Genomic DNA, 27,917 nt, shown 5'->3' with positions numbered 1-27,917 from the left:
CTGCGCTGCCAGACAGGCACTGAGTGCATGTGACATGGCCTTTGGTTCTGGACCAGAACTGGCTGGGTGGGAAGACTGAGGGGCTGTGGTGGGAATAAGCAGGGCAGGCGGCGTAAGGGCCGCCCTCAGAAGCCTGAAGGGCTGCCCCGGGCACAGTGTGCACCTGTGGGCAGGAGTTATGGGGGGGCAGAGTTTCACCACACGGCTGACATCTCCCAAGCAAGTCAATCCATGGCTTTGGCTTTGCTGGCTCTTGCCTTCAGGCCACGAGCCCTTCCAGCGCAGGAACGATTTGATCTGCTTGGTTCAGAGGAAGAGGGTGACTCCGAGGTTGAGGGAGTGCACCCGAGGCCGCTCCAGTGGGGAGGAGCCCCTGGACGCCACGGGACACTTTCTAGGTGCTCTCACCCGCCTCTGCAGCCTTGTCTCTCCCTCCTACCTACTTCTCCTCTGCGCAGTCCAGTCAGAAACCACTTGTGGTTCCTGAATAAGCCAGCCTCTCTCATAACTCCATCAGGCTCTCCTGTCATCTGGACACGTTCACTTCCTCTCTCTGAGCCCGCATCCTCATCTGATGATCCTATCTACTGCTGAGGTTGTTTTCTGTGTGAAAAGCACCTAACGGCAGGCTCAAAGCAGGTGTTCAGAGGGGCCAGCCGCTGCCCATAAGGAGCCCTTTCCCACCTCTCCCACCTCTCCCACCTCCACCTGCTCTGACTGGCAAAGCCAGCAGAAAACAAGCCTGCCACACAGCCACACCGAAGCCCATGACCAGCAGGCAAAGCCCTGTTTCAAGTGGGAAGCACAGTCCTGCTCTGGCAACGAAGAGAAGCCCAGCGACTCCTGCATGTCCCGGCTCCCTGAGCAGGAACAAAGGGACAGCCTGGAGTTGTCCCTCAGCCCCCTCCCCATTGCCCCAGGAAAATGAATGCTAGGGAAAAAGAGGAAGGAGGGTCCTGGACTGTCCTGCCACGCTGAAATCGGTTCTTAAAACAATCTAGGATGAACTGTGGCTAATGTGTTGATTCAGTCAAGAGTGCAGAAAGTCCTTCAAAGTGGGAGATGGCCAATACCTTTAAGAGAAACAATTCCAGTTCTCACTGCTAGACCTTTTCCTGCCACCCGGGGTTAGAAGGCCCTGGGCACAGCGCTTTGGGCCCCACTCCATCAGTAAGTGAGGCAGTGGCAGGCTGTGGACCTCCCGGGTCACGGGGATGCCACTCATCCTCTTAGCCCTCTCTCGAAGCCCAACTTTTGTGAGCACTGCTGTGTACTGGTGAGAGTGAACTGAAGGCTGGAGGAGGTGGAAAAGAGCTCTGAGTGGAACAGGCCCCCGGAGGAGAGCCGTGACAAAGAGAAAATTGAGCCATAAACAGTGATGTCTGAAGAATCAAGGGGGTCAGAAGGAGTGCTTGAGGACTGGAGATAGGAAGACTGGAATTCTGCCCAGGAAAAGAGGAAGAGTTCAATAAACCACAGACCAGCAAGCTTCAAATCAAGTCCAGGCGTACCTATAAAATAGATGATTCAAATATGATTTCTGAGGACTTACAAGGGAAAGTAGCGATCTCCAGGAGACAGGAGGGGTTGACCAAAGATTAAGATATGCCAAGACAACCACATCTGTGCTCTGCTGTAGGACAACGATTGCCTATGGCGTGCCAAGCATCATATACACATTATCTCATGCGAATCCTCAAATGATCCTACATCATTAATGTTGGACCCACTGAGCACTTACTATGTGCCAGCCCCTGCGGAAGTCTTTACATGCATTTGCTCATTTAATTCTCTTAAGAACCATAAAGGTTGGTACTATCATTGACCTTGCTTTTTGGATGAGGAAACTACGGCCCAGGAAGTTTGAAGTAACTTGCCCAAGGTAACAAAATCAGACTACGGAAAAGCCAGGGTTCAAAACTCCAGTATTTCTGGCCTCAGGGCCCATGCAGGCTCTTAGTCACTGACCATGCTCTCCGGCCTGTATGTGGTAGGCATTAAGATATCCATTTTACAGAGGAGAAAACAGAGGCTGGGAAGGGTTAAATGATTTGCTTGAAGCTGCACAGTTAAAGAATTAGAGAGCCGAGATTCAAACCCAAGTAATATCTGCTGCCAAAGCCCGCGGTGCCTCCAGTACAGGGGAGAGCCGGCAGGAGGCATTCGCTGACGTCGGCTGCCTTTTCAAAGGCACTGTCAGAGACCCGTGCGCAGAGTCCAGCTCAGACCGCACAGGATTTTAAAGATCAAAGCTGGTATTTTAACGGACCTTGGACGGAACACAAGGCACGAGCCCAGAGGGGAACAGAGGTGAAAGAAACCCAGCTCTAAAGAGCCAAGACAGATCTGCGGGCCACAGTGGCTTTCTCCTTCAAAAGTTTCAACTAGCTTGTGATCTGGCCGACAGGGACATTATCTCTTCTTTTTGCCTTCTCCTCTCTCAAATGGAGATAATAATCCTTACCTGGCCTTGCAATAAGGCTATCGGAATAGTCCAATGAGATAAAAATGTCGAGGTCTTTGAAGCCTGTGAAGCATCTTGTACATGTGAATTACTGATATTCTTCTTCTTATCTACGCCTCTTCTGGTCAGAGCTCATCATCTCCACCTACATTCCCTACAAAGCACACACAAAATCCAAAGCCATCCTATGCCTCCCCCTGCAGCTACAGCATTTGCTCTGTTCTGTCTGGTGTACAGGGCTGTGCCCCGCCTCGGGCTGCGTGTGCATCTTGAAGGCAGGGATTCCGTCTCCTCCTCTACGTCACTCACAGAGCCCTTTCCAGCCTTAGTCGAACTAATGTTACCTGAATCACACCGGAACGATTTTAACTATCTAACTTAGAGCGCTAAAAGCTGAGGGTGATGTCTAAGCCTCGGTCTTTGACCTCTAAGAGCAAGAAATCTGGCTGAGGGGAAACCAAGACAGACGCTAGAGTTTACTCTTTCTGATACACCAGAGCCTTGCAACTAACTGGCTTCCACTGTTCCGCTCCCCCTCATCCCCTTGGAATTCTCGGAGACTGCCAAGCCCTGGCTTAATAAACACCACTCTCACTCTAGGCTCATGAATGTTTTACAAAGGGACTGTCTTTCTATCAATGTATTTCCAGCACCTAACACAGTCCTGGCACAATGGATGCCCTTAATAAATGATGAATGAATGAAAGAATAAATGAATGGACAGACACACAAATAAATCTGTACTTTATAAAGTAGAAGATCTTCATGCTTTTTGTGTCCTCAGCACTTATTTCTTTGGGAGAAGGCAAACAGGAAAGGGCAGAAAAGGAGAAAGAGACTGGCGTTTATTGAACACTTACAATATGCTGATCACAGGGCTTTATTCTTTACATATGCTTCTTCCTTTAATTTTGACACCACGACAGAGGCTCCCAGCGAAGGGACTCTCTGGGTTAGAGAGCGAGGTTCCTTCCCATCAGAGAGGGCTGCCTCCCATGCTAAGATCATACAAATGGAAAGTTCTACTTTACAGAGAGATGTCCTTTGGGAGGATTAGGCTGGGGGGTCACCCCCATGTCAGTGACAATGAAGTCTAAGGGCGAAAGAAGGGCACGTGGGCAAGGGCCCAGAGAGAGGCTCCCAGGACCAGCTGTCAGGAGACCCCTGGGAATAGGCTTGTGGCACTTTCTGGGCTTGTTTCCTCATCAGCAATGTGAGGGCAACACCCTATACCCTGTCTAAGCTCGTTCACAACTCCAAGGCTCCATGTTCTAGAAAATTTTTTCTGTTAAATCCATCTTGTGTTTATTTGTGGAATGAATGAAAGAATGAATACTCAAATGAAGAAGTGAGACGTCCAGCGCAGTCTCTCAAACGTCTTCTTATACCACCTTGCTGCTGCTGCTACCCTTCTGCCCCTACCCTCCACCAGCTGCACCATTACAACTCCTGGCTGCCAGAGGACCTGCTCACCACTCTGAGGTGCCCCTCGGGCTCAAGAGGCCAGGCTCTTGCTCTCTGCCCTCTCCCATCTACAGCCTGTAGGATCCCAATGCCTGGGGAAGTCAGCAATGATTCTTTTTAAAACTGAGCATCCCTGACCTGTGGATGATCCAGCACCCAAGATGGACAAAGATCCTTGAGATGGGGCCCCTGGCAAGGTGGACGGGAGAAAATACACAAGGGGAGGCCTCTAAGAGCAATGCTTGAGCCAGGCGCAGGGGGGGCAAGGATGGTGCAGCCCAGGCCATGCCTCAACCCCAGGGTGGAATGTGCTGCTGAGAATCAAAGAGGGTCTTTCAGTCTCTTTCTGGCTCTCCTCTGCCTTGTTATAGGTTTCTTGCGGGTGTGTACAGTGCAGGAGCCGTTACAGCAGGGGGTGTTTTCCCAGACTCAATCAGAGAGCCTTCCACCTTCAAATGTTAGCCCCTTCCCTAAAATTCGGTACATTGCATTTCAATCACATGCTTACATGTTTACCTCCATCACTACGCCCTCCCCAGCTTCCAATGTCTTAGTCTTCTTTGTATCTCCCCAAGTTCCTAAGCTCAGAAAGCATGCGGTCAATGTGAGCTGACTGACTGAATGAACAAATACATATATAACTCATTTTCTCTTCTATAAAAGAAGACCTTGAGAGGCAGAGAAGTTGGTTAACCTACTCAAGGTCATACAGCCAATTACTGGTTAGGAGAGTCAGAGTTAAAAACCAAATCAGTCCCTGTCTTAGCCCCTCCACTAAATGGTATGAAAAAGGAGCTAATGGTAATTCAGCATCAACAGAATGCCAGACAGTATGCTGTGTATCCCTAGGCTGTGAGAGGGGTATTATTATTTCCATTTTACGGATGAGAACACCAAGTCTCAGAGAGGTACCCTCTGCCTAGATTGCTCCTTGCTCTTCCCACCCACTCACCCCTGCCTGGATAACAAAAATGCATCCTTCAGTCTCCAGCTTAGAAGTCACTTCCTTCAGGAAGCCTTTCTTCCCTGATCCCCCAAATTCGGTGGATGCCGCTCCTCTGCTGTCCCACAGCAGAGCTTCTATCCCTGTGCTGGCACTGTGTCAGTGGCTGTCTCCCATATCAAGCTTTGAGCTCCTCAAGGGGAGTGGGTAAGGGCGGTATCTTGAATGTACTGAACTTTAACCACTAGGCAAAATGCCTGGGACACAGCAGAGACCAGTAAATATTTGTGGAAGAAAGGAGGGAGGAGGGAAGAACGCAAGGAAAGAAGGCTCCCAAAGCCACAGAGTTGGGAGGTGGGGAAGTTGGGTTTGAATCCAGGCCTATCTGGTTCCAAAGACTAGACTAGACCAGACTAGACTACATCCATGAAAACATACAAACTCCCCTTAGAGTAGGGAGCCTTTTATTACACTCTTGTGGATTTATCTTAGAACTTGGCACATTATCATTCTCTGATTAACAAGTGCTAATCGATGGACTTTAAGCTTTCACAGGTCACGGACAGCAGGTGTGATTTTCTGGGACACCCATGGTCCTTGGAGCAAAGGGCACCGCACATGGTGGGTGCTTTACAAATACTTGTGTCTTGAGCTGATTTATAGTCAGTCCATCCCACTGTGATGACGATAGTGACTCGGATCAGAGAAGAGCCAGCCACTGGCCCTCAAGACGGCATTCAAGGCCTGTGGGGTGGGAGTGCCTGGAATGATCAAGACACTGAAACTATGGTCGGGGCCAAGTTTGTCTAAGTGTTTTAAGACTAAAGAGGAACATGCTGATACAAAATGCAGTGTCTTACTGCCCCAGAGGGTTAGGAGTGGCTTCTGGAGTTTAAACTCAGGTCATCATCATACACAACAGGCAGTTTCCCTGGGAGCTGAAATAATGACGTGGAGAGTTTTTGTTATTAGTATGCTTTGTTCCCCTCCCACCCTCCACCCCAAAGAAGTTTACAGAAGGCGCAGCATACAGAGTGCAAGGAAAATAAAAATTATTCATCCAAAGACCAGGAAACACCTTCTCTCTCTGAAAATCTCAGTTCTCTCCCGCCTCCCACCCCCACTCCAAGATCAATACAGTTTTCACACTTTTTTATAGTTAGGGTTTCTCTTTGAGATTTTATTTTGATAAAAAAATTTTAGTAAGTTTTTACGTTGCACACCACATGTGACCTCTGGTGTCACTGGGCGCCTCTAGGGGCTATGATTTGGGAGAACGGCCAAGGCGGAGTCAGGGGGTGGCGACATGACTAGCCTAGGGGTCGGGGATATGGTTTGAGGTGAGCTCTGCCTCTGCCTCCCCAGGTGACTCTGCGTTAAGTCCCAACCTCAGCTTCCTTCTCTGCAACAAGGGCATGAAAAGGCCTCTTGACCGACTCCCTAGGCCACCCTGAAGATCTACTGAGGCACTGCCTTGGGGACATACTCTAGGTAGTAAAAGGCACCTGTAAATATAAGTAAGGTAACACTTTTATCTAAACATCAAAGAGGAATGAGGCTTTCCATGTCAATCTGTTATCTAGATAACACAAACTTTCCTTCTTGAGTATAAAATTGTATTTGATTTAAACTTTGGGGATGGCACTTGTGTTTCTAGACTAGTCTATTCCCTTTTTGAAGCAAAGAACACTGATGCAGGCTTATTAATGACTGTCCTCAGGGGATGTGGAGGCTATGAACTTGTGTTATACTGATTTGCTCAATACTGGCTGGCCTCTATTTTTTACAGTCCTGGATTCTTGTGTTCTGAAAGAGCATTTCTGTCTTTTCCTCTCAGGTAAGGAGTCATTTCTCCCTGCTGGCAAAGCTGCTCCCTTTCAGATTTCCCTTGATTCCTGCTTCTAAACCATGTCAGATGTGAATATCTAAAAACCTAGTTTGTTAAATTCAGTTGCAATATAAGAGCCTATCAAGTTCTTCTATGAGCAAATCTGAGGAGTTTTATACATCTTTCTATTAATCTAAGGTCGTGTGCCTCTCTGCTCAAAACCTTTTTAATTTTTCTCATTCCTACCAAAACAAGTCCAGACACCCCAGGCTGGTATAGTTTTCAAGGCCTTCAATCACTTGTTCTTAAACTACAGTTGCAGTCTCTCTTCTTAATACCCTAGTGAGACTGCTGCCCTCTGCTTCCTCTTGTGCCTTGAAAGCCCGCCCACCCTTCAAGGCCCACCCCCTTCCCGAAGTCTCCCTCAGTTACAAATAACCTCGCTCCATCCTTTGAACTCTCCTGTCATCTTATCCACATCTCTCCTGTGGCACTGATCACTTTCTGACTTAAAGTAAGACATTTTCCAGGATGCTGTCTAGCTCTCTTTACTATCCTGAAACCCCCTTGGAGAGGTTTCCTAGTACCCCTGGTCCTGCCTCTTGCTACATGGATGCATAAATGAGTGGTGGCAAATACGCTGCCAGCTCTCGTTCTCTGAGCCCCATTTCCTGATGTTGCCCGCTGTGCTCTGGATAGCTAAGGCTGCTGCACGCCCAAGCTCCTGTCCGGTTCGCTCCGAGAGGGGAGTGGCTCTCCCTTGGGGTAGCTCTGCCCTTCCCTCACCTCAGGGACGCTCGGCCTGCCTCTGCCCGCTGCCCTCCCGGGAGGGGAGCGGCACACACCATCCCCCCGGTGGGGAGGGGCAGGTGGCCCGCGGCGGGAGCACTCACCGCTGCCCAGCCTCAGGAGCAGCACGTCCTGCAGCCTGCGGTTGAGGTCGCGGAGCTCCTTCGTCTCGGACACCAGCGCCCCGTACTCCTTGAGCTTCTTAGCCTGCTGCACCAGCTGCCTGCGAGTCCGCTCCAGCTCCTGCTGGAGGTGGCGCATCTCCTCCTGCTGCTGCTGGTAGCTGCGCAGCAGCTCCTCATACAGAGCCCGGGGCACGCCGGCCTCCTCCAGACTGTCCATGTCCTCGGGGCCCGGTGAGGCCTCCACGAAGACCTCTTCCGGACATGTGCTGTGGCCCAGGCTCAGGCCGTTCTGCTTCTCCAGCCGGGCCACCACTGCCTCGATGCTCTTGTGCGCCGCTTCGCTCGGCTTCCGCCCCTCGGGTCTCTGTGTAGGACAACGAGAATCAGTTCAGGCAAGGGCAGCTGGGACTTTCTTGGACTGCGGCTCAATATTTCCCCAGACAATCCTAGAATCACAGAACCACAGAACATCAGTGCTTGGAGAAACTTGTGCAGACACGTCGTCAAAGCCCTTCACTTTACAAATGGGGAAACAGAGGTCCAGAGTGGGGAAGGGTCTTGCCCGAAGTCACACAGTCAGTTAGTGGCAGAAGCAGGACTCTGGTTTCCCAGGCCAGCACTTCTTCCATTCCATCACTCTGCCTCTCGGGTGCATATTATATCATGACTGCCCTCCCCAACTCCCCAGCCTCCCACCCTACCCACAGGGCCCAGGCAGTGATTTGCTCACAGGGAGTATTCAGTGTGTATTTGTGGAGAATCAGTAACAAATCAGGCCAGGCCTAGCCATCCCAGGGGAGCCATCACTCAAATCTCTTCAACAACAAAAACATAAAAGCCCCTTCCCCCTGCTCCCCCCCACACACAAAAAAAGGGCATTCCACCAAGTAAATTTTTCCTCAAGAATGCTGCACTTGGGAAGGATGCTAAGGACTCTAATCTAGGGCAGGAACCGTGTCTTATTTTCTGTTTCTCCACTGCCTACTCAGAACTGGCACTTGGCAGGGGCTGGATAAATGTTTATGTAGCTGAAAAGTTCAAAGAACGCTAGCACTGGAAGGTTCTTTCTGTTTAACTCCCTCATTTTACAGGTGAGGAAACTGAGGCTCAGAGAGGGGAAGGACTACGCTCAGGGTCACACGGTGAGCTACAGAGAGAGTCAGACCCAGAACCTGAAGCCCGACTTAGCGCACTAGGCTCCTTCCCCCACATCTGTTAGCCTCTCCTTGGACTCTGGCCAAGTTGAAGCTCAGCAAGAAGTGGATACAGAGAGGACAGTTTAGTGAGACGAGAACTATCTAGGACTACCCAGGGGTTGAGGCTTCAGCTGCCTGAGGAAATTCCAGCTCAAGTGGACAAAGCTCCCACTGAGGGGAAGTGGGAGTTATAGGACCAACTGAATTCTTCACCCAGTGCAGGAGGGCCAGGAGCTCTCCTGACTGGGGGCACTTGTGGGAGATGCAGGTAACTGGAGATACCAGATTCCAGACAACTTAACTGTGTCAGGTCAAGCCTGCCTTAACCTCTCAATAAGCTCCTGAAAATTTTGGAAAAAAACAAAAAAAACATGACTCTGAGATTAGGTTACATGACAAAATCCTATCCTGTCATTTATCCACTGGGATAAAGTGCTGCTAGTAGTCTAGATGAATTTATTCATTAAAATTGCAATGATCACTTTGGATACCCGTCTGCATCACTACGCTGTGAGACCACTAAGGGCCGTGACCATGTCTGTCTAATCTCTATGACCCCAGGAACCAGCAAAGGGCCAAGGCCCATAGCACGGGTGCAATGAATGCATGAACTAAACTCAACTGCATCTTCTGGACTATGCTTTGGGGATGTCCTTGGCCTGTGTCCAAAAGCAGACTGCAGTCAGTGCAGAAGGCAGGCATGCCTCTTCCCCCTCCCTTCCTCCAGGGCACCTATCATACAGAAAAAAACATCTGGCTTATTGAACAAGATATTCAGCAGGCTTACAAGCGAAGGCTGGAGGAGACCAACTAGGGCGCACACCAAAGGAAATGCAACCTCATGCAAAAGTTTTCTTCCAACCCAAGGTCACATTAAGCCCTCTGTCTGAACCTGGCGCACCCCATCTCCTCGTGAGGCCACCCTTAGCTGTTTGGGGGCAGCCTGATAGTGACTGGCTCTGAACTGCTGCCCAAGAGCAGCCATGTCCCTGGAGCCTAGCAGTGACCTCTCCGGAGCTGGAGGCCCGACGGAAATGCACCATTCCCAACCCTCAGCAGCGATGACACGGCACAGATGGTACAAACAGGACAGCGCTCCCTGGAGAGTCAGCCAGCAGAGCAAACTCACACTAGCCGTTCAGAGCGAAAAAGTCATGGCCCGTGACACCAGGGGGCATTTACGTGGGCAGAGGAGGCCAGACTGGAATTCTTTAGCTGTAAGAAATCTGAAACTGCTGCCCCATACTTCCAAAGAAGAGGAAAGATTTTGTTACCTTGATGTGTCTAAGCTGTAAATCTTCTTCCCCATAATCTTTAACTTCCCCATCTTCTTCTACATGATTGAGAGAAAGTTTGGGGATTTTTATTTTCTTCTGCATCACACTGTTTTCAAGGTCAGATTTGTCTTCTAAAATGCATACCAAGAGAATAAGGTTCATTATGAGTCAAAATGCTCAAAATGCCCATAACCTCAAATACTAGAGAATGTCTGAGGCCAGACCAGTTAAAAAGGAAAAGCAAACAAACCCAAGACATGTTCCCTTCTACACGCAGGGCTCCTAGTAGCAGCAGTGCAGATCAAACTCTAGGATCAAGGGTATACGCTAAAGGCACCACCATACAAAGCGCTGAAATAGCGCCCAGTGAATTTGCTGAGGGGTTTCCCTAAGTATATCTTCAAGGGTGGCCTTTCATGGAATTCTAGAATCCTGGAACTGGAATGGCCCTTAGATTGCTATCTGGTTTTAACTTAACTAGCACATGAATCCCTCAACAACCGAGATATTTCTAAGCAAATGATCTCCCAGGAAAACTTGGTGGGTTTCTGCCGGCTCAGGTACTGATGAGCATGAAAGGATGATAGCTCTTGTGGAGATAAAGCCTGAACTGGAGCTGAGGTAGAGCCTCCCCACAGCCCAGACACAGACAGGATGAGTTAAGACAGATACAGGAAGAGTAGCTAGCAACATTTACTGGTATCAGATAATGAAATGACAGAGTTTGGGGGGCCTCAGTGACCAAGAGGCCCAACTCTCTCATCTTACAGGTGAGGATGGAAGGAGCGTGCCCAGGGTGTGAGTCTGAGGAAGAGGCAGGAGTGGGAAACAGGCCTCTGGCATCTCACCCACTGCTTACGTGTGATAACAACACACACTGACGTGCATTACAAACTACAAAAGTGCTACACAAATACAAAGGGACACTACTTCTCCTCACTTTCTTATTCTTTAAACTCAACTTCAGATCATCTGAAAGAGAATTTTTTTTCTCTTGCACAGATTTCAAACTTTACTTCCCAGATCTGTCTCTCACTGTAGATGTCAACAGCAAACATTCAAAGAGGAGAGTTCCAGAGGTAGAAACTCGAACATGCTCTGGAACTGGCCCTTGTGGTAAATACTTTGGGGTCCTGTTTTCTGGGCCTGAACTGGGACTCTGGGAATTACTATTTCTGACTCCTCAAAGGTTCCCACTGCTGCTATACCTTAAATGTAGTCTGTAGCATGTTGCCCAATGCTGGATGTGGCACGTGGCCAGGGAGTGGTGAAGTTCAGTCTCTCAGGGTCTTTATGTGTGAGCACGTGTGCACATGTATGTGTGTGTGTTGAACATGCTCTTACACTTCCCCCAGTCCAGGCTTCTCTCCTCACAACCTGTTGGCAAAGTCGAAAAGGAAGCTTGTAAGCACCTAACTATTCCGGAATGCAGTCAAGTGCCAAATCTTCCTAAATGTATCTTAGGAACGGAGCCCCGGCTGGTCAAGGGTGGGACTGCAGCACCAGAGAGGCCTCGGTGTGGACCTCAGCTCTGCTGAGACAGGGCGAGGAGGGAGCAACCAGGTCTTAATCGCATGACCTCAGGTGTCTCCTCTATAAAGAAGTGTGGGGACGACAGCGACAATGCTTCACACGCTTACCACACAGCACGGCTGGTGCACACTAGGCACTCATGAACAGGATGTCAAAACTGGTATTATCAACAGGCTCAGAATCGTTTTATTTCCCTAAGCGTAAGGTAGATAAAGATACAATTAAAATAAAAAAACAACAACAAAGGAATGACTGAAGAAGGGTATCTAGTGTAAGGGAAATGCTCAAAAAAAGAAGAGGTGGTCTTGTTAACAACCTCTCCTGATCAGAGATGAAAATGCCCTTTCCCGCTAGCAGAGCAGCAATCCTAGGCTTCTAGTTTCACAAAAACGCCAGTTCTTGTTCTTGTTCTCTTTGTACCTATAAAATACACCCAGTGGGTTAGGCATGAACAACAGCAGGGACCGTGGTCTTTCTAAAAGAGCAGTAGCTCACCTCCTATAAATCATTGTCCATTCCTTCTAAGTCAGAAAGCTGCTAAAATGTAAAACCTAAAGAAGGTGCTCCAAATGAAATTATCTTGAAATGGGATGGGCGGGTGCTTTCACATGTGAAAAAAGAGGGAGAGAAACTGCAAGGGATATAGGGGATGAGAGGGTGGGGTTAGGACTTCTGAATGTGTTGAGGCAAAGCTCCTGGGTTAGTCTTCAGTCTGACACGGTCAAGGGCAAAAATTTGAGATGCAGCCACCGAACTAGAAATGACAAGCTATGCTCTGCCTCCCTGAGCTGAAGCTCCGTAGCTGAGAATCATGCTGGCATGGAGAGAAGCAGTCATTCAGACTCACAAAACTGGGCAATATTTCAACTGGGAGCAATCCTCAGATCATTTCATTTAACCCTTTCGAAATGGAGACGAGGTTCCAAATGGTAAATCCACGCACCCGTCTGCTCGACAGCCAGGCCCAGGGATACGGGGGTGGGGGGGCAAGACAGGCAGGGCTCCCATTCTGGTGAGCGCACCATCGCGCAAGGTCACAGAAGTTAGTGCCACACATGGATAGCATGAGAACTCAGACTGTGCAACCAGAGTTCAGAGCTTTTCCTCCCACGCCTCCGCTTAACATTTACTGAGAATCTACACTTGCAGGATCTGGCTGGGGCCCTGGGGCACTGAGAATGAACACCTGGTTAGGGGACACAAGATAAAAACCCACGAAAAAGAAAAGCCCTCAAATAAGACTGAGATAAGATCTCAAATACTGAATGTGAATAAGGGGAAAGTAACTGCTATAGGATCTTGGGAGCAAGGGAGATCACTCTGGTCAGTGTAACCATGGCAGGCTTTTGAGAGGAAGGGCCCTTTGAACTAGACTCCTTACTTACAGGGTGGTCTTGAGTAACTTAATTTACTTCTCTGATCCTGTTTCCTAATCTGTGACTTGAAGTAAGTAATTCCTACTCACATTGCCAGGATGCCGTGAAGATGATCAATTCTGTGTGTTAAGAACCTGAGCGGAGCGAATAGCACTTGGACCGTCAGTGTACATAAAAGGATAGCCATTTACTGACGGCAAGAAGAGGGGTAAAGGACAGAAACCAAAAAAGAAAGATTGCCAAAAACATTTAGACTGGAATGGTTACAAAAGATGGTTCAGCTATAGGCAGGAAGAAAAGGTGAGAAAGAAAGTTAAGGTGGCTGGGGCTTGGAGAATAACTGGCCTTGAACGCTAAGGTAAGAAGAACTGAGGTTCAGCCTGCAGGTGTGGAAAAGTCAGACAGCCTGGATTCCAAGTCCAGTTCTGCTACGTGGTAGGTGTGGGAAGTCAGGCAAGCTGCTGTGTCAATGAGTATCACTGATCTCTTTCTGTAGGAAGGGAGATAGAATATTGACCTCAAGTGGGATCAAATCAGCTGAGTAAATGTGCCTTGAAGGCAACAAGAGTCTGGTACTTACAGCAGATGACAAAGCTCAGCAGAGCCTGTGGCTGGCCCAGGGCTGCTGCAGGCTTGCCCCTGGAGGTGGAGACCTACTCAGCCACCTGGCTTGAGAAGGGAGACACTTGAGAGAGCCTTACTCCCCATATGATGACAGGAGCCCAACTCCCACCAGCTGTACCCAAAGCTCCACGCCCCCTCCATCTAACTGGAATGCCCCCTCCCTTCCTTTCTGTTTGACAAACTCCACCTAACCTCCACTCAGCTCCTCTTTCCTCTTCTAAGGTCCCATTACACCTTATACATACCTTCTCTGTAGCCTATTTTCTTACTATGTTGCAATCACCTGTTCTGAGGTCTATCTTTCCCACTGGAGTGTGGATAACCACAGGGCAGGGCCCATATCACAGGCTTGGCCATACAATATAGCGACTCATCAAAAAAAATGTTTAGTGAAAGAATAATAAAAAGAGGCGATACCAGTAAGCATATGAAAAGATGCTCAAAATCATCAGTCATTAGGGAAATGCAAATCAAAAATAATACTATCAGATATACTTCATACTCACTAGGATGGCTACAGTCAAAAAAAGAAAAGAACAGAGAATAAACATAACAAGTGTCGGGAGGATATGGAGAAACTGGAACCCTCATACATTCCTGGTGGGAATGTAAAATGGTGCAGCCACTATGGAAAACAGTTTGGCAGCTTCTCAAAAGGTTAAACAGAATAACCATATGATCCAGCAATTCCACTCTTAGGTATATACTCAAGAGAAATGAAAACATGTCCACCAAAAACTTGTGCACAAATGTTCACAGCAACATTATTCATAATAGTCAAAAGGTGGCAACAACCCAATTGTCCATCAACTGATGAATGGATAAACAAAATGTGGTATATCCATGCAATGGAGTATTATTCAGGCATTAAAAGAAATAAAGTATTGATACTTGCTACAACATGGATGAATCTTGAAAACATTATGCTAAGTGAAAGAAGCCAGACAAAAAGGCCACATAATATGATTCCATTTATATGAAATGTCCCGAATAGGTATATCCACAGAGACAGAAAGGAGATTAATGTTTTCCAGGGACATAGGGGAAAGGGGCAATGAGAAGTGACCACTTAATGGGTAACAGGGATTTCTTTTTGAGTGATGAAAATTTTCTGGAATTAGATAGTGATGTTTGCAGAACACTGAATTGTACACACTTTAAAATGGTTAACATGGTGAATTTTGTCTTATGTGAATTACACTTCAATTAAAAAATAGGCTACCACTTTTAGAATGTCTATTACCGACCAGATGCCACTCTACGGCTCTTCACATATATTACTATACTTCCCAACAACCCTGCAATCAAGTATTAGCTGCATTTTTTCCCACAAAAGAAGAAATGAGACTCAAAGAGGGCCTAAAGCCACCCAGATGGGAAGGCACAGAGCCAGGATTTGATCTAGATCTCTTTGCCCCCCAAGCCCATGCTCTATTCTCTCTAAAAACACATGCCTGAAATATGGTTGAGCCATATTCATAAATGCTGAATGAATGAATGATGGCTCTAGATAAGGACATCTAAATTCCCCAGCCTGAAGTTCAAAGCAGAAGACCACTTTACTCCTGCCCTCCTGCCACACCCCTCTGGCCTCAGAAAGTCCCCAGATAGCAGTAACTATCGCCAGGCACAACGAATTAGGTTGTAGGCCAGGGCTCAGGGCTTGAATGGGTTCTTTGAAAGGGTAGGCTGAGCAGTACAGGAAGGTCTGGGTGACAGAAGTAAGTTCCTGAAAGGAGCAGAAGCAGACAGTCCCTCCAATCACACGTCCCCTGACCTGGATACTGGCTGCCCCAGTGCTTGGCCAGGGGGATCCTGAGGCTCCTCTGAGCGATAACTACCTGCTGGCTCCATCCTAACGCTCATCATTCTCCTCCCTGAGCCGTGCTCCCTGGATGAGGGCTCAGGAAGATCTGAGGCCTCCACTTGTCCTTTTCTGCAGTCACCGGACATTCACTGAGCCCTTGTTCTGTGCTGAGCACTCTGCTAAGTGGTCCTTGTCTTTCGGATCCTTACAACCCAGGATGTACCAAGAATCCCAACCAGAATACAGGGCTTGACTTCCTGAGAGATGCTGGCTCATGTGGGGGCAAACCTCTAACCTCCAGGCCTTCCTAATCCTAATCCCAAGTTAAAGGTGATGCCTCACATCCGCACCTAGTCGACAGAAGATTACGAACACTCAGTGTCACCGTAAAAAGTGGAAGAACTGGTTGGGAGAGGGAGGTCCAGGATTTAACAAAAGCAGCCCAGTCTTTCCAATCAGGGAGTCCTGGCTTGGAATTCTGGCTCTGCTACATACTAACTGTGGGAACTTGGGCAAGCTACTTCACCTGTCTGAGTCTCACTTTCATTATCTGTAAAGTGGGGATACTAAACTGTTTTCCAAAAGGTAGTGCATATAAAACACCAAGCACAGTGCCTTTCTTGTCCCAGGTGTTCAGTGAATAGTGGCTGTGAGGCTACCCCTGTGGGCTATGTCATTGGCTTTTATCCTGTGGCAAAGAGAACCACTGCAGGTATCCGACACAGATTGAGACATGATGCAAGAGATGTTTGGGGAAGATTAATGCGGCAATGGCAAGCAAGATGGATGAGGTGTGAGGAGGAGACTGAACACAGGGTGACAAGAAGCTCTAACTCTTGACTGGTCACGTTAATGAAGGTGAACGGTGGTGTGGATCATCTAAGACAGCAGGTGACTTCATGCAGCATTTTAATGTGGCTTTGGAGTATGCTTCTGGCTTTGCATTCCAGGAAACCACAGAAGAAATTAGCAGTAGACTCAAAAGGATGAGTCAACCCACCTTTGCAACTGCTCCAAGCTTAAGACCAAGTAATCAGTTTTAGTGTAAACAGAAATAAGTATGTAGCCTCTGAAGAGACAAACTTCATTGATTCTAACTTCCTGATTCTTTTGTTTCCAGGGCAAGAAAACCACCAAGGATTTGGGCATCAACTTTCTCCTCCTCCTTTCCAGCTACTATGTTGTCAGCTAACTGCATTCATCTATTCAACAAATACTGCGTAAGCAACTACTATGTGCCAGGCCCCATGCCAAATTCTTTACTAACATCAATATATTTAATCCCCATAATGATTCTATTGAAGCAGAAACTGAGGGTCAAAGAAGTGAGGTGGCTTGCCTAAGACATAAAGTTATTAAATATCAGAGCCAGAATTTCCAGTCAGGCCTGCATGTCACTCGGGCCCTGGTTCTATCATCTAATTATCCTATAGGAACAAGAGAAAAATTACCAAGTTGCTGTAACTTCCTCAACTGAACTAAAAGGCACATATAAAATGGTGAGTGTGTCAATATAATTTCCCAAGTGCCAGCTTTTTTCCCAAGCCCTTGCCTACATCCAGGAGAATGCTGTGATAAATTCCCGAATTGAACTTAGTATGACTTGATACCAACCTCCTGAACTCCAAGCTTATCAAGACCACCAAGCCCTAAATAACCCCCAAATAGAGTCCCTATTCAAAGCCATAAAATATGGTAGAAGCTGCTCTTCAAAAATACAGAAGAACTTGGTATTTGTCATTAATCTGAGAGGGAGAAACATCCCATTAAACTTACCACTGGAAAAAAAAATGGAGGCGTGGTTAATGAGCAAACAGTGTTTTAGAAAAGAGGCCGGCGCACAGGAAATCCAATGCAATTCTGTCTTCAAACGTGAAGACACCCCTGAAGAATTTGAAATACAGTTAAAATGGGAGAGGTACTGTCTTGACTCCCATTTTACATAAAATCATGCTGGATAATTAAAAGAATCCAATGTCAGAGTTTAATGTGGTGTGGGCTTGTTAGCTATGATGAAATTCTGAAAGGCTAAACATAAACTGTTTTACATAGGTTTTGTCTTATTTTAAAAATACCTATATGCAAGTTTAAAGTTCTTCATCTGTGTAAAAACCTTGCAAAGTCTTATGTTTGCATTAAAAACAGACATGCCACAGAAAAGGCATGCATATCTCATTCTCTGGCCTGTGGTGTTTGTTTTTTTAAAATCCAAGGCAGACAAAATTCTCAAGTTTCAAGGATTGTATCTAGCCAAGACAACACGAAGATGAGTGCCCTGCTGTGGTAAAGCAGAAAGAGACACGGGTTCGAGGCCTGGCTTTGTAACTCACTCTCTGGGTGACCAGTTACTTCCTTTCAGCTTTCTTTTCTGTAAAACATAGGGACTAGCCTAGAAAAACTTAAGAGATCCTTCCAGCTGTGTGACCACTGACCAGCCACAGGGAATTCCACTTCTCTTTCTCTTCTATGCAGTGCCGGGCAAGAGTAGATGATCTAATCCTTCCAGGTGGGCTCGTTTGAAGAAATGTCCTGCTGAGACCATCCGAAAGGGGAGAGGAGAATTGCCAGCCAGGTTTCAGTAGGTCTCCCTGCTCTCACTCCCATGGCCTCACTGGCCTTGGCACAGGGCTAGGGCACAGACAAAACTAGGGACCTCATCCTTCTGACTCATTTGTCTAGCTACCCTCATGTAATAAGTGGTCCCACCCTAGGGTCACAGAGGGGCAAAACATGGGGGGAGATGGTAAGCCTTTCATGCTAAAGTCAAGCCCCAGGAGGATTTACAACACCCACAAGTTAAATTTTAAACCTGTCTTCTCCTTGGTCCTCTAAATCGCTCCTTTCCACAAATGGTGGCACCCACGACTAGGCAAGCTGTTCTCTCAAGAATGCTTAGCCACCATAGTCCTTATCAGCTACCTATATTTAATGAGTACCTACTATGTGCCAGATACTTTTCCGTATTACCTTGCTAAATAACATAGTGGGCAAGTTGCTCGTTACCATCTCTACATTACATTTGAGTACCTGAAACTCAGAGAAGTGAAGTAATCTCCGTAAGGTCACACAGCTTGTAAATAGCGGAGTCACAGTTTGAACCCAGACTGTCTCACTTCAAAGCCTATCTTCTTTCAGCTCTCTAAATCTTCCTCCTTGATACTCAAGGAAGCGAACTGGGGGAGGGGGTCATTTAACCAATTCTCCCATAGGACAGGATTTCATTCCGGAATATCCACCTCCCCTGACAGGGAGCTCATCACTATGCTTAGAAGCCCTTTCCATTGTTCATCCACTCTCTCTGCTATTATTATATTCCTCCCACCAACCGCTTTGAATTCCACTCTCTGGACCTAATTTTGCTTTCTGGACCTCAAAGAACAGGTCTGATTCTTCTTCTAGTGGGGCAAAACTCAGACATTCAAAACTACCAAAATATCATCCCATGCAAATCTTTTCTTCTCCTGCTTATATATTTAGCTGTCCTATCCTACTATGTCTCACCAATGAGCTCAGAGGAAAAAGTAGCTGTTGTGTAGTTAAAAGAAACAAAAACAGGCTTAGATCTGGGATACAAAGACCTCGCTCGTTATTTGATTTCCAGGGCACCCATCTCTCCTGGTTATCACTTGATTCTTAGTCCATCTCTGGCTGCTTCTCCCCAGTCACCTTTTTGGGCTCTTCTTCTTTAGCTGTGCCCTTAAAAGCTGGTGTTCTAAAGAGTTCTGCATGATTCGCTTACTCCGCCCCCTCTCCCTCTGTGACCCCACCACTTCCATGGCTAATGACTTCCCCATTGGGATCTTCAGCCCGACTTCAGAGCACTCTCCTGAACCTCGGGCCACATGCCTAATCGCTCTCCTGGAGTATCTGCCCAGATATCCCATGGGCCCCCAAGATTCATCTTGTCTCAGACTGAACTCATCATCTCCTCTTCCAACCAACTACTTTTCTAATGCTCCCCATGGAGGGAGGAGAGTCCAGATCACCACATCATCATCACACACATCACCACAACCAGACAGGTCCCAAGTCCTATGGATTCTCCTTCCTTAATCCATCTCAGAGCCATCACAACCATTGCCACCCTACTTTGGGTATCATACTTTTTGACTGACCTGACTCACAGTTCTCCAAAAGCTTCATGTGTATGGGAAGACCTTAGCCCACTGCCTGGCACCTACAGCACCCACTAAACAATTGTCTGAGTAGCTCTCTTCTCCCAGGGTAAAATTAGAAGCCTTATCTCACAAGGATGTAGACAGAGTATGTATATGGTAATTCCTAGCACTGAGCCTGGAGCCTGGTGAGTACTTAATAAATATTTAGTGAATGAGTCCTTGAAGGCAAGAAACAATGCCTATTCCTCCTCCTGTATTTCCCTCCAGTATAAGACTGACCACCTAGTGTAACTTAATACCTGGGGAACTTAAATGAACCAGAGAAAAGCTCTTCAGGGTATGTATGCTTTTCCAGTAAGCCTTTTAAAATGAGGAGTACACACATCTTCTCTCTCTAAGGAGCTTATAAGACAAAGCACGTAGGCACAGTGGAAAGAGAATAAATCTTGAAGTCAAAGATCTAAGTTTGAATTCTACTTTTCTGGTGCGTTTTAAAAAATAAACACCAGTGTGCTCTTGAATGACAAAAAAACACACAAAAGAGCAAGACCTCAGCTTGCCTGGGGCAATTTCTTCCTTCATCCTGTGAACCAGAACTCTGAAGTACTCAGCAACACACATTATTTAGTTGTAACAAATATGTGGTTCTTAAACATGACAAATCACATCAGACGGGACCTTAAATGGTTAACATTTCAGTAGAATCTGCAACAGATGACAGCAGGCAAGTTCCAATCTTCGCTCCAATGTACATCAGCAGAACATGTCAAAACCTAAATTAAAAGTTTTCACTCGCTTAAAAAAAAAAAAAAAAAATCCTTTTGTTGGCAGTCTCCCACTGATGACATGCAACAATCTTTGCATATGAAATCGGCTACTCCCCTGCTTCACTGCTAACTTTGTAGAAGTTCCAAAGCATTTCTGGAGCAAGTGATCCATTTGGACCAACAATGCCAAGCTGGGACCTGAGCCCTGAATGAGCTAAAATTACCAAAGCAAGAAGAACGTGGCTTTGGAAGCTATTTCCCCCCAAGTGTGGGGTTTCTTCTAGTCAAGGGAGTGATAAAGAATGTTGACTTTTTCCAGGTGAACAAAGTTTGAGGAAACCTCCAAAACTCACCGCAGGTTTCTGTTCTGAAAAACAAGTTGCTGCTACAGGGGTTCCTGTCCTCCCTACTTCTTCTCCCCAAGCATAACAAATGCACCTGTCTTCCCCAAGTTGGTGAGTTCCCCTTGGGCTGACCGGCCTACGTGCTGGGCACTATGGATACAGAGAGAAGGAAGGCAGGTCCCTGTCCTGGAGGAGTTCACTGTCTGGTAGGAAGACAGACCTATTCATGACTAACCAAAACAAGACACAGAATGCTAAGATAAGTGAGGAACAGCAAAGTAAAAGGAGAGCTCCGAGGAAGGAGAGTTTCCCTTGGGGCCTGAGGGCGGAACAGGGAGCTGCCAACGCATCTGTCCACTCCTCTGTGGCATTGGTCCTCGGCTCACAGGACTGCAAGCATGTCACGTGTCTGCCTTCTCCACTGAAGGTGAGCTCCATGGGCAGAGGCCCCATCTCACACAATGATTAATCCATCCTGGTTGGCTCAAAGGAGTGCCTGAGGGTGTGTTCTCAAGATGACATGAAGTACCGCAGGCCTGGGGGAAGCTGGAGAAATGGGGTTGGTCTGGGGCTGCTATGAATGCCCCGGCTGAGAAGCTGAAGTTTTATTCAGTAGGCAACAGGGAGCTACAGAAGGTTCTAAGGAGAGAAGTGACTTGACTAAGACTGTGTTTTGGAAGATTATTCTGACAGCAATTTGGAAAACAGATTGAGGCAGGGTAATCAATTAGAAGGCAGCTGTGCTGCCTTAGATAAGAGCTGGTGCACGCCTGGAATGTGGGCAGTGGTGGTAGAGTTGGAAAGATGTACAAGATAAACCACAAAGCCCACCTAGAATGGGTCCTTTCTCTGTGCTGCCCTGGTGCCTGGCTTCCACCTCTATTTAGCACATACATCGGGCCCTAAGACTACACTCACCCTGAGGATGATGCCCATTTCTTCTCTGTCATTCTGCCCGGACAGAAACCCTACATGGCAGAGCCTGAAAAGTTAACTTTTGTTTCGCCTGGATTGTGCTGTCATTTCAGTCCCAGGACCTCAGACCTGCTGGTGCACTGGAGCATTCGCTTATTACAGCACTGGGCCTGGTGTATAGGAAGTAGGAGGGGGACATTTGACAACAAAAGGAATTTAGCACACCAAATAATAATAACATAGCCAAAGTGCCTCTATAGAATGGCATAGAACTTTAAGACACCGAGCTGAGAAAAACCAGTTTTGGCCCCATAAAAAAACCATAAATTCAATACCATGAGCCCCAGTAGCAGACTGGATTGCAGTTAGATAATGGTAAGCTCTCCAAATGGGTTGTTCTCATTTCCAACACGCTGTCTGGCAAATAAGTGAGAGTGACGAAGGAGACCACATCCAAAGGTGAGCCACATCTTGAGATAGGTGGACCATGGAGGATGGGAGCTCTTCTGAGATTTCCTGAGGAAAATGACAACTTAGCAGGCAGGAAAGTGCGTGTGCTCTGGAGGAGGGAGGCTGGTAAGAGAGGAAGAACAGAAGGGGCTGGAAAGCTCAGCATCTAAAACTGTTCCTGGGCTCGAAAACTTGCCTTGAACTGTCAGCTTCACGGACAGTTCTTCTCTTGCCTTTCACTCCTTCCAAGCCTGCTGTGTGGCTGACGAGAACATCAGCTACTTTACAAAGGAGATTTCCAAGTGGGGGCCTGGCACTGGAAGACCTCGGTTTCAAGTCTGGCTTTGTCACTTGTTAGCTATACAGCTGGAGAGGAGTCTCTGAGACTCAGCTGTCCTCATCTACACAATGGAAATAGTAACAAAGGCAATCTCTACCCACAGGGTCCCGCGGAGGACGAACAGAGATAATGCACAGGCACAAAGTAAGACTGTCAGTAAAGGTGTGTTTGTTTTTTCCCCTTGAACTGAAATCAAGGCTATATACTGGGTCTGACACACATGGAAACCATGATGTAGACCAGCATATGCTGGAAAATGCAAAGTCCCAAAGCAGCTGGCTTTGACATTTCCTGGACACAAGAAGAGGTACACCTGAAGACAGCTCTGGGTTGGCCTGGGCAAACAGTAAAGTACCGTGCTTCTCACCAAAAGCCATAAAGCGGCCCCGAACTGCCCCTGAAACTACGTTTTTGGTGCCAGAGAGGGATTAATGACTCATGGCTAATGCACAAAAACATAGCTATCTCTGTCTCCCGCTTGAGGGCTCGCCGCCTCACATCTGGTCCCACAGCACTGTGGTATTCACAACTAGGAGATGCCAGAAGATGAGCTCTTTAAGACGAAGTCACTGCAAGCAATTCTCAGAGCCACCACGTCCAAGATGGGGTTTCAAGACACATGGGAGAGTTCTTCCAGGATAAATGAATTCCCAAACCTACCCTGGCCCTTCCAGTCAGGTCTGGAGCCAGGACAGTGGCTCCAATTTAAAAGCTAACCAGCCGATTGGAATTCTAAATGTGGCCTAGTCAATGGCAAGTTGTTTCTTTTTTTTCCCCTTGCTCTTCTCAAGAAAAAAACCTGAAGAGAGGTGGAGGAAAGTGCGTTTCAACTCACTTTGCTCAAACCGGCGCCACGCTTCTTCTCTGGATCTACTCTGCCGATTTCCAGATGTTGCCTAGGTTTGTTTGTGTGTGCGTGTGTTTTTAATTGTTTGTTTTCAATAACCCTAGAGATTTATCAGCATTCTAACTTGGAGGATGAATAGTCTATAGAGTCAAGATTCACGGTCCTCACACCAATAGTTACATGTGTCTTACTGAAGAAGACTTTTGTCAATTTCCAAACTCAGAGTCTGTGGGGGTTGCCATCTGCCTCAGCAGCCTCTCTGCGGTGCCTCAAGAGCCAAGCACAGTGGTGATGTTTACTGCATGAATAAGTGGATGCAGGGACAATCTCTAAAAGAGGAAAGCAGCTATTACACACTAAAACACCTACCTGCCACTGACTCCTTCTGACCACATCACTCCCCCTCTCCTAGGGCCCTTCCAGATCTAGGAGTATAACAGAATCATTAAGAGCATGCTTTCTCTTCTTCTAGCCAAGGGGAAGCTAAGGGTACAACCTACCTATAACCTCCTCAGGCCTACACTGTACTCTTGGGGAAAAGTCTCCTAATCCCTTCCCTCAGGTAATTAAAAGCAAGCAAACAAACGAAATAAAACCGAATCAGCTACAAAGGTTTCCCTTTTCTACATACTTTCCTTCATTCTGTTCTTCTGGCCCCAGGCATGCCCAGGTGTTGTGAGCGGGTCTATACCACTGTGCCCCAGGGCTTGCCAGAGATGCGGTCAGGACACAGTCTGTCCAAAAGGGCCCCAGGTGCCCATCGGGTTCCAGTTTTTCTTTCACTCCTCAACTCTGGCAAACCTACTTTCTAGAGGCAACGGGAGGTGATGGAAAGGAAACTTTTCATGAACCACAGCTCTAAGCTACTGCTAATTTGCCATGGGACCCTAGGAGAGTCACTTCTCTGTTTCAAGCCACAGTTTCCTTATTTGCCAAATTTAAATATGATACATGCTGAATTCATCTTTTAAGCAAAGCTAAGGAAGTTGGAAAGATCTCAAACTACAAAATGCTAGCAATACCTCCTAACCCCTGGTCTTCTCTTCCAACTGGAGGGCAGCGTGGTTTACTGTCTCTGCCCACTCTGAAGTACACCCTCCTTACCAGCAACAGCTAAAAGGCTGCTCCCCAAAACGGAAGTGATACTTTCCTCTTCCACTCGTACCTGTACCCAAGCCTCGTAAAACTAGCTGGGAAAGAGGATCCACTGACTTTACAAAGGAAAAGGTGCCTCAGTGTGGCAGAAAGAACCTGGTGAAGGAGGCTAGGGTGCTGGTTTCTAGTCCTACCACCAAGTGAACCTCAGCATCCCCATCTGTCAAATGGGGATGAGACCACCTGCCTTGCCTATTTCTCAGGGCCCTGGGAAAGCAGGAACGGGAGGTCTGGTCTTATCCTGACCTAGAAACTCCTTCCTGGCCCTCAGCTCTCACTCAGAGAGCCTTCTGGGAGATTCAAAAGGGGTGTGGAGCCTGAGGGATGTTAAGTGCCACTACTGCTTTACCTCTGCCACCTAGCCAGGGAGGGGCAGGAGAGAGTGGCACCCAGTACCCAGTGATCAAGGCCTCTTCATCCTGTCCAATGATGGCCCGAATGGGACAAGGATGTCCTAGCTTCCCTCTGTGAAGAGGGACTCCCACCTGGCAGAGTCTGACAATATCAAGCCTTGCCTCCTCACTCCCAGGCGGTACTCAGGCCCTTAAAGGGAGAGACAGACAGCTAGAGAAACTTAAGGAGACAGAAGGAGCAGAGAGGGAAGGAACTGAGAGAGAGGTAAAGAGAAGGTGAGAGACAGAGAAATGAAGGTACAAACAGGCGGGGAGAGAACAGGAAAGTGAGGGAGCCGGAGAAGAGACAGAAACAGAAAGAGTAGGACAGACACAGAGAGATGGAGACAGACTGACAGAGCGGGAGGTGTCGGGGAGGCGGGGAAGACAAAGGGGACCATCCCGTATTTTTAACTGGTCTGGCCTTCATAGAGACACCCCGTCCCCCAAAGAAAAGCCTACGGGACAGGAGAAGGGGGCCGGAACAAGCAGCGGCTCCCCCCGGCCCCCTCCCCGGCTCCCGGCCCCCGCCCGGTCCCCGAGTCCCTCCCGGACCGCTCGCTCACCTGCCAGCGCCAAGATCTGGGCCTTGTGGAGCAGCAGCGCGCCCCAGTCGCGGGGGGCGCGCGGGGGGCTCTCGGGCCCGGCGCCCAGTTCTTCCGGGCCCCGGTACACGGCGTACACCTTCTGGTTGTCAAAATCCAGCCGCGAGCGGGGACTGAAGTCGCGCACGCACGACACGGGCAGCGCGTAGCAGACGTTGTCCTCCAGGAACCGCACAAAGGCGTACATGGTGGGCGCCGGGGGCGGGCCCCGGTCGGCCGGTCAGCCCGCGGGGCGGGCGCGGAGGTGGGGACCCGGCGGGGGGCGCGAGCCGCGCGGCCGGGCCGGGGGGCGGGGGCGGCTCCCGGGACCCGGGCTCCCCCCGCTGTTATTGTTCCTGAAAGCACCGCTCTGCCAATCGGCTGCTCTCGCCTGGGCGCGGAACCTGGAGGGAGGGGGGCGGGGGGCGGAGGAGGGGGTTTGGAAGCGCACCGCCACTCGCGAAGTCAGACCCGAGCAATCACAGCCGGAGCGCGATTCGCCGAGGGAGGGGAAAGGGCAGAGACGCTAAATCGCGATAATGATAATAACAATAGCCTTGCAGGAAAAAAATGCATTGACTAATATTCCAAGTCGCGCTGCGTGCAGGATTTGTGGCTTCGACGGTCGCACTACAAAACAAATTGCATTGCAACAAAACTGCACTGCACAGGAGAGGCGAGTGTGAGAGAATAAATGCAGGGCAGGGGGCAATCTTGTTTGGATTCCTAAGTGTAAACTTGCAAGAGAGCAGAATTTTGGAGTGTATCAGATAATTGAAACCGCTCCTCTCAACCCCTTTAGTTGTTTCTTTGTTTTTGTTTTTTTCTTTCTGGCAAAAACCGCCAGCTCCCCTGTGGGGAGGGTCAGTCAGCCAGAAATGTTCCCCCTGTGCTGCCAAACTAGTTCTGACCAGAAACTGGGGCTTATCTGGGATTTCCAGTTGGACCAGCTGGCTGGGGCAGTGGCGAGTTTGTCAAGGGCCCCTCTCAGCTGGAGGAAGCAGTGTAGCTTTTCTCCCCTGTAGTCTTCCTCCGGTGAAGCACCCCTCCACAGAATGCCTGTCACTGAACTGGGACCAGTCGGAATGAGCAGGGAGCGGAGGGGTGGTCGGAAGAAGGCAAACCCAGGGCTAGCTGGGCCTTTCTGGAGCACCTCGAGGAGTTCTGACTGGGCTCTGTGTCATAGGAACCCCATCCTACATTAGAGGGGGTCAGCATCCTCGCACTGACGCCTCTGAGAGGGTGGGCTTTGTATCAGATATGACTACTTATATTCCTGGCACCTGATAGGGGCTCAGTGAAGTGGGGGTGAAAAATAATAATAAATAAAAATCCACATTCACCCAGCCATTCAGTCACACTAATACTTTTATTCAAGCGACCAATATTCACTGGGTATGCGCTACATGCCAGATTCTGGGCTAAGGGCTGGTGGTAGAGAGATGAACAGACAACACAAACACCTGGATCCCTTGCGGTGTAAGACAATGTACCAGAACTTAAGTCTCAATTTTGGATTCCTGTGCCAAAATTAGGTTACTGTATGAATAACACGCCTTCTCTGTCCTGGAAACCCTTACAATCTGGTCTGAAAGTATTAAAAAAGTATAAGTAAGTAATTATGTTATAGTGAGAAAAGTATTCTCGTAGAGGAATGCTGAATTGAGGTGGCAGACTGAATTAAAAGTTATATTTTTAAAAAAATTCATTTTAATGAACTCAACCTGTAAGAAAAAGACAAAATAAATGTGCCAAAATGTTGTTTCTTAGTAGCGGTGGGCGATTTTATTTTCCTTTGTGTGTTTATTTAACTATTTTCCACAATAAGCAGAGATTACTTTATAATCAGAAAGCATTACACATTATTTTTTTAGAAAAGTGCTGGGCTCACATTTCAGATCAGCTACACTAATGATTAAGTAGATAAACCAAAAACCTCCAGATTATTTCACTGTGATTTGGGGAGTACATTATACAGGTGAAGGCCATCAACATGCAGCTCCCAGATCCAAATGTACAGGTCAGATCTAGTTCCCTTAAACTTAGCCTCTGGCATATATGCAGTGACAGCCAGTTATGACCACATGTTGTCCTGATGCAGATGTTGAACCTTTGTTGCCCCACATACTTGTGGAAAAAAGAGGAGCCACTCTGAATTGTTCCAGCAGGTTTATCTTCATGATTATGATTTCTTTGGACTGATCTTACATGCGTTTTTATTTTAAGAATACATTCCTATGGTGGTCAAGGGGAAGTAATGTGTAGCAAGCCTTCTGATAATTCGCAAGATGAGTCGTGCAGAGCTCGCCATATTTAATGAAATACCATGAAGCTCCAAACTATGTTTGCGAAATAATTTCAGGTAGCACCATGGCCAACCTCCTAGCCCATCTAAATGAGAGCAACCTCAAAATACATTACCAGTCTCATCTCTACCACCTTCCTGCACACAGTACACTCCAGAAACATTACACTATTTGACATTTCCCAAGAGAGCATGTTTTATCAGGTCTCAAGCCTTTGTGCTTGGTTCTGCCCTCATCCTGGGGAGTTCTTCTTCCTGGAGCGCACAGTGACCT

The 27,917-nt window shown here is 47.8% G+C and overlaps 2 protein-coding genes across 2 annotated transcripts in view; both read right to left on the bottom strand.

Moving 5' to 3' along the window:
• Positions 1–25,699, bottom strand: part of BEND5 (BEN domain containing 5) — a 46,999-nt gene extending 21,300 nt beyond the window's left edge. The window contains exons 1-3 of the mRNA XM_061186607.1: positions 25,321–25,699; positions 10,084–10,217; positions 7,593–7,977 (exon numbers count right to left, since the gene is read on the bottom strand). Of these exons, the coding sequence (XP_061042590.1) occupies positions 7,593–7,977; positions 10,084–10,217; positions 25,321–25,546 (745 nt within the window). The 5' untranslated portion in view covers positions 25,547–25,699. The remainder of the gene's footprint in view (positions 1–7,592; positions 7,978–10,083; positions 10,218–25,320) is intronic.
• Positions 1–27,917, bottom strand: part of AGBL4 (AGBL carboxypeptidase 4) — a 1,403,755-nt gene that overhangs the window by 226,148 nt on the left and 1,149,690 nt on the right. The window lies entirely within an intron of this gene.

This window comes from Eubalaena glacialis, chromosome 3, assembly GCF_028564815.1.
Source record: "Eubalaena glacialis isolate mEubGla1 chromosome 3, mEubGla1.1.hap2.+ XY, whole genome shotgun sequence".
NCBI lineage: Eukaryota > Metazoa > Chordata > Mammalia > Artiodactyla > Balaenidae > Eubalaena > Eubalaena glacialis.
The sequence above is the reverse complement of the archived record's forward strand: the minus strand, read 5'-3'. Positions and strand labels throughout refer to the sequence as shown.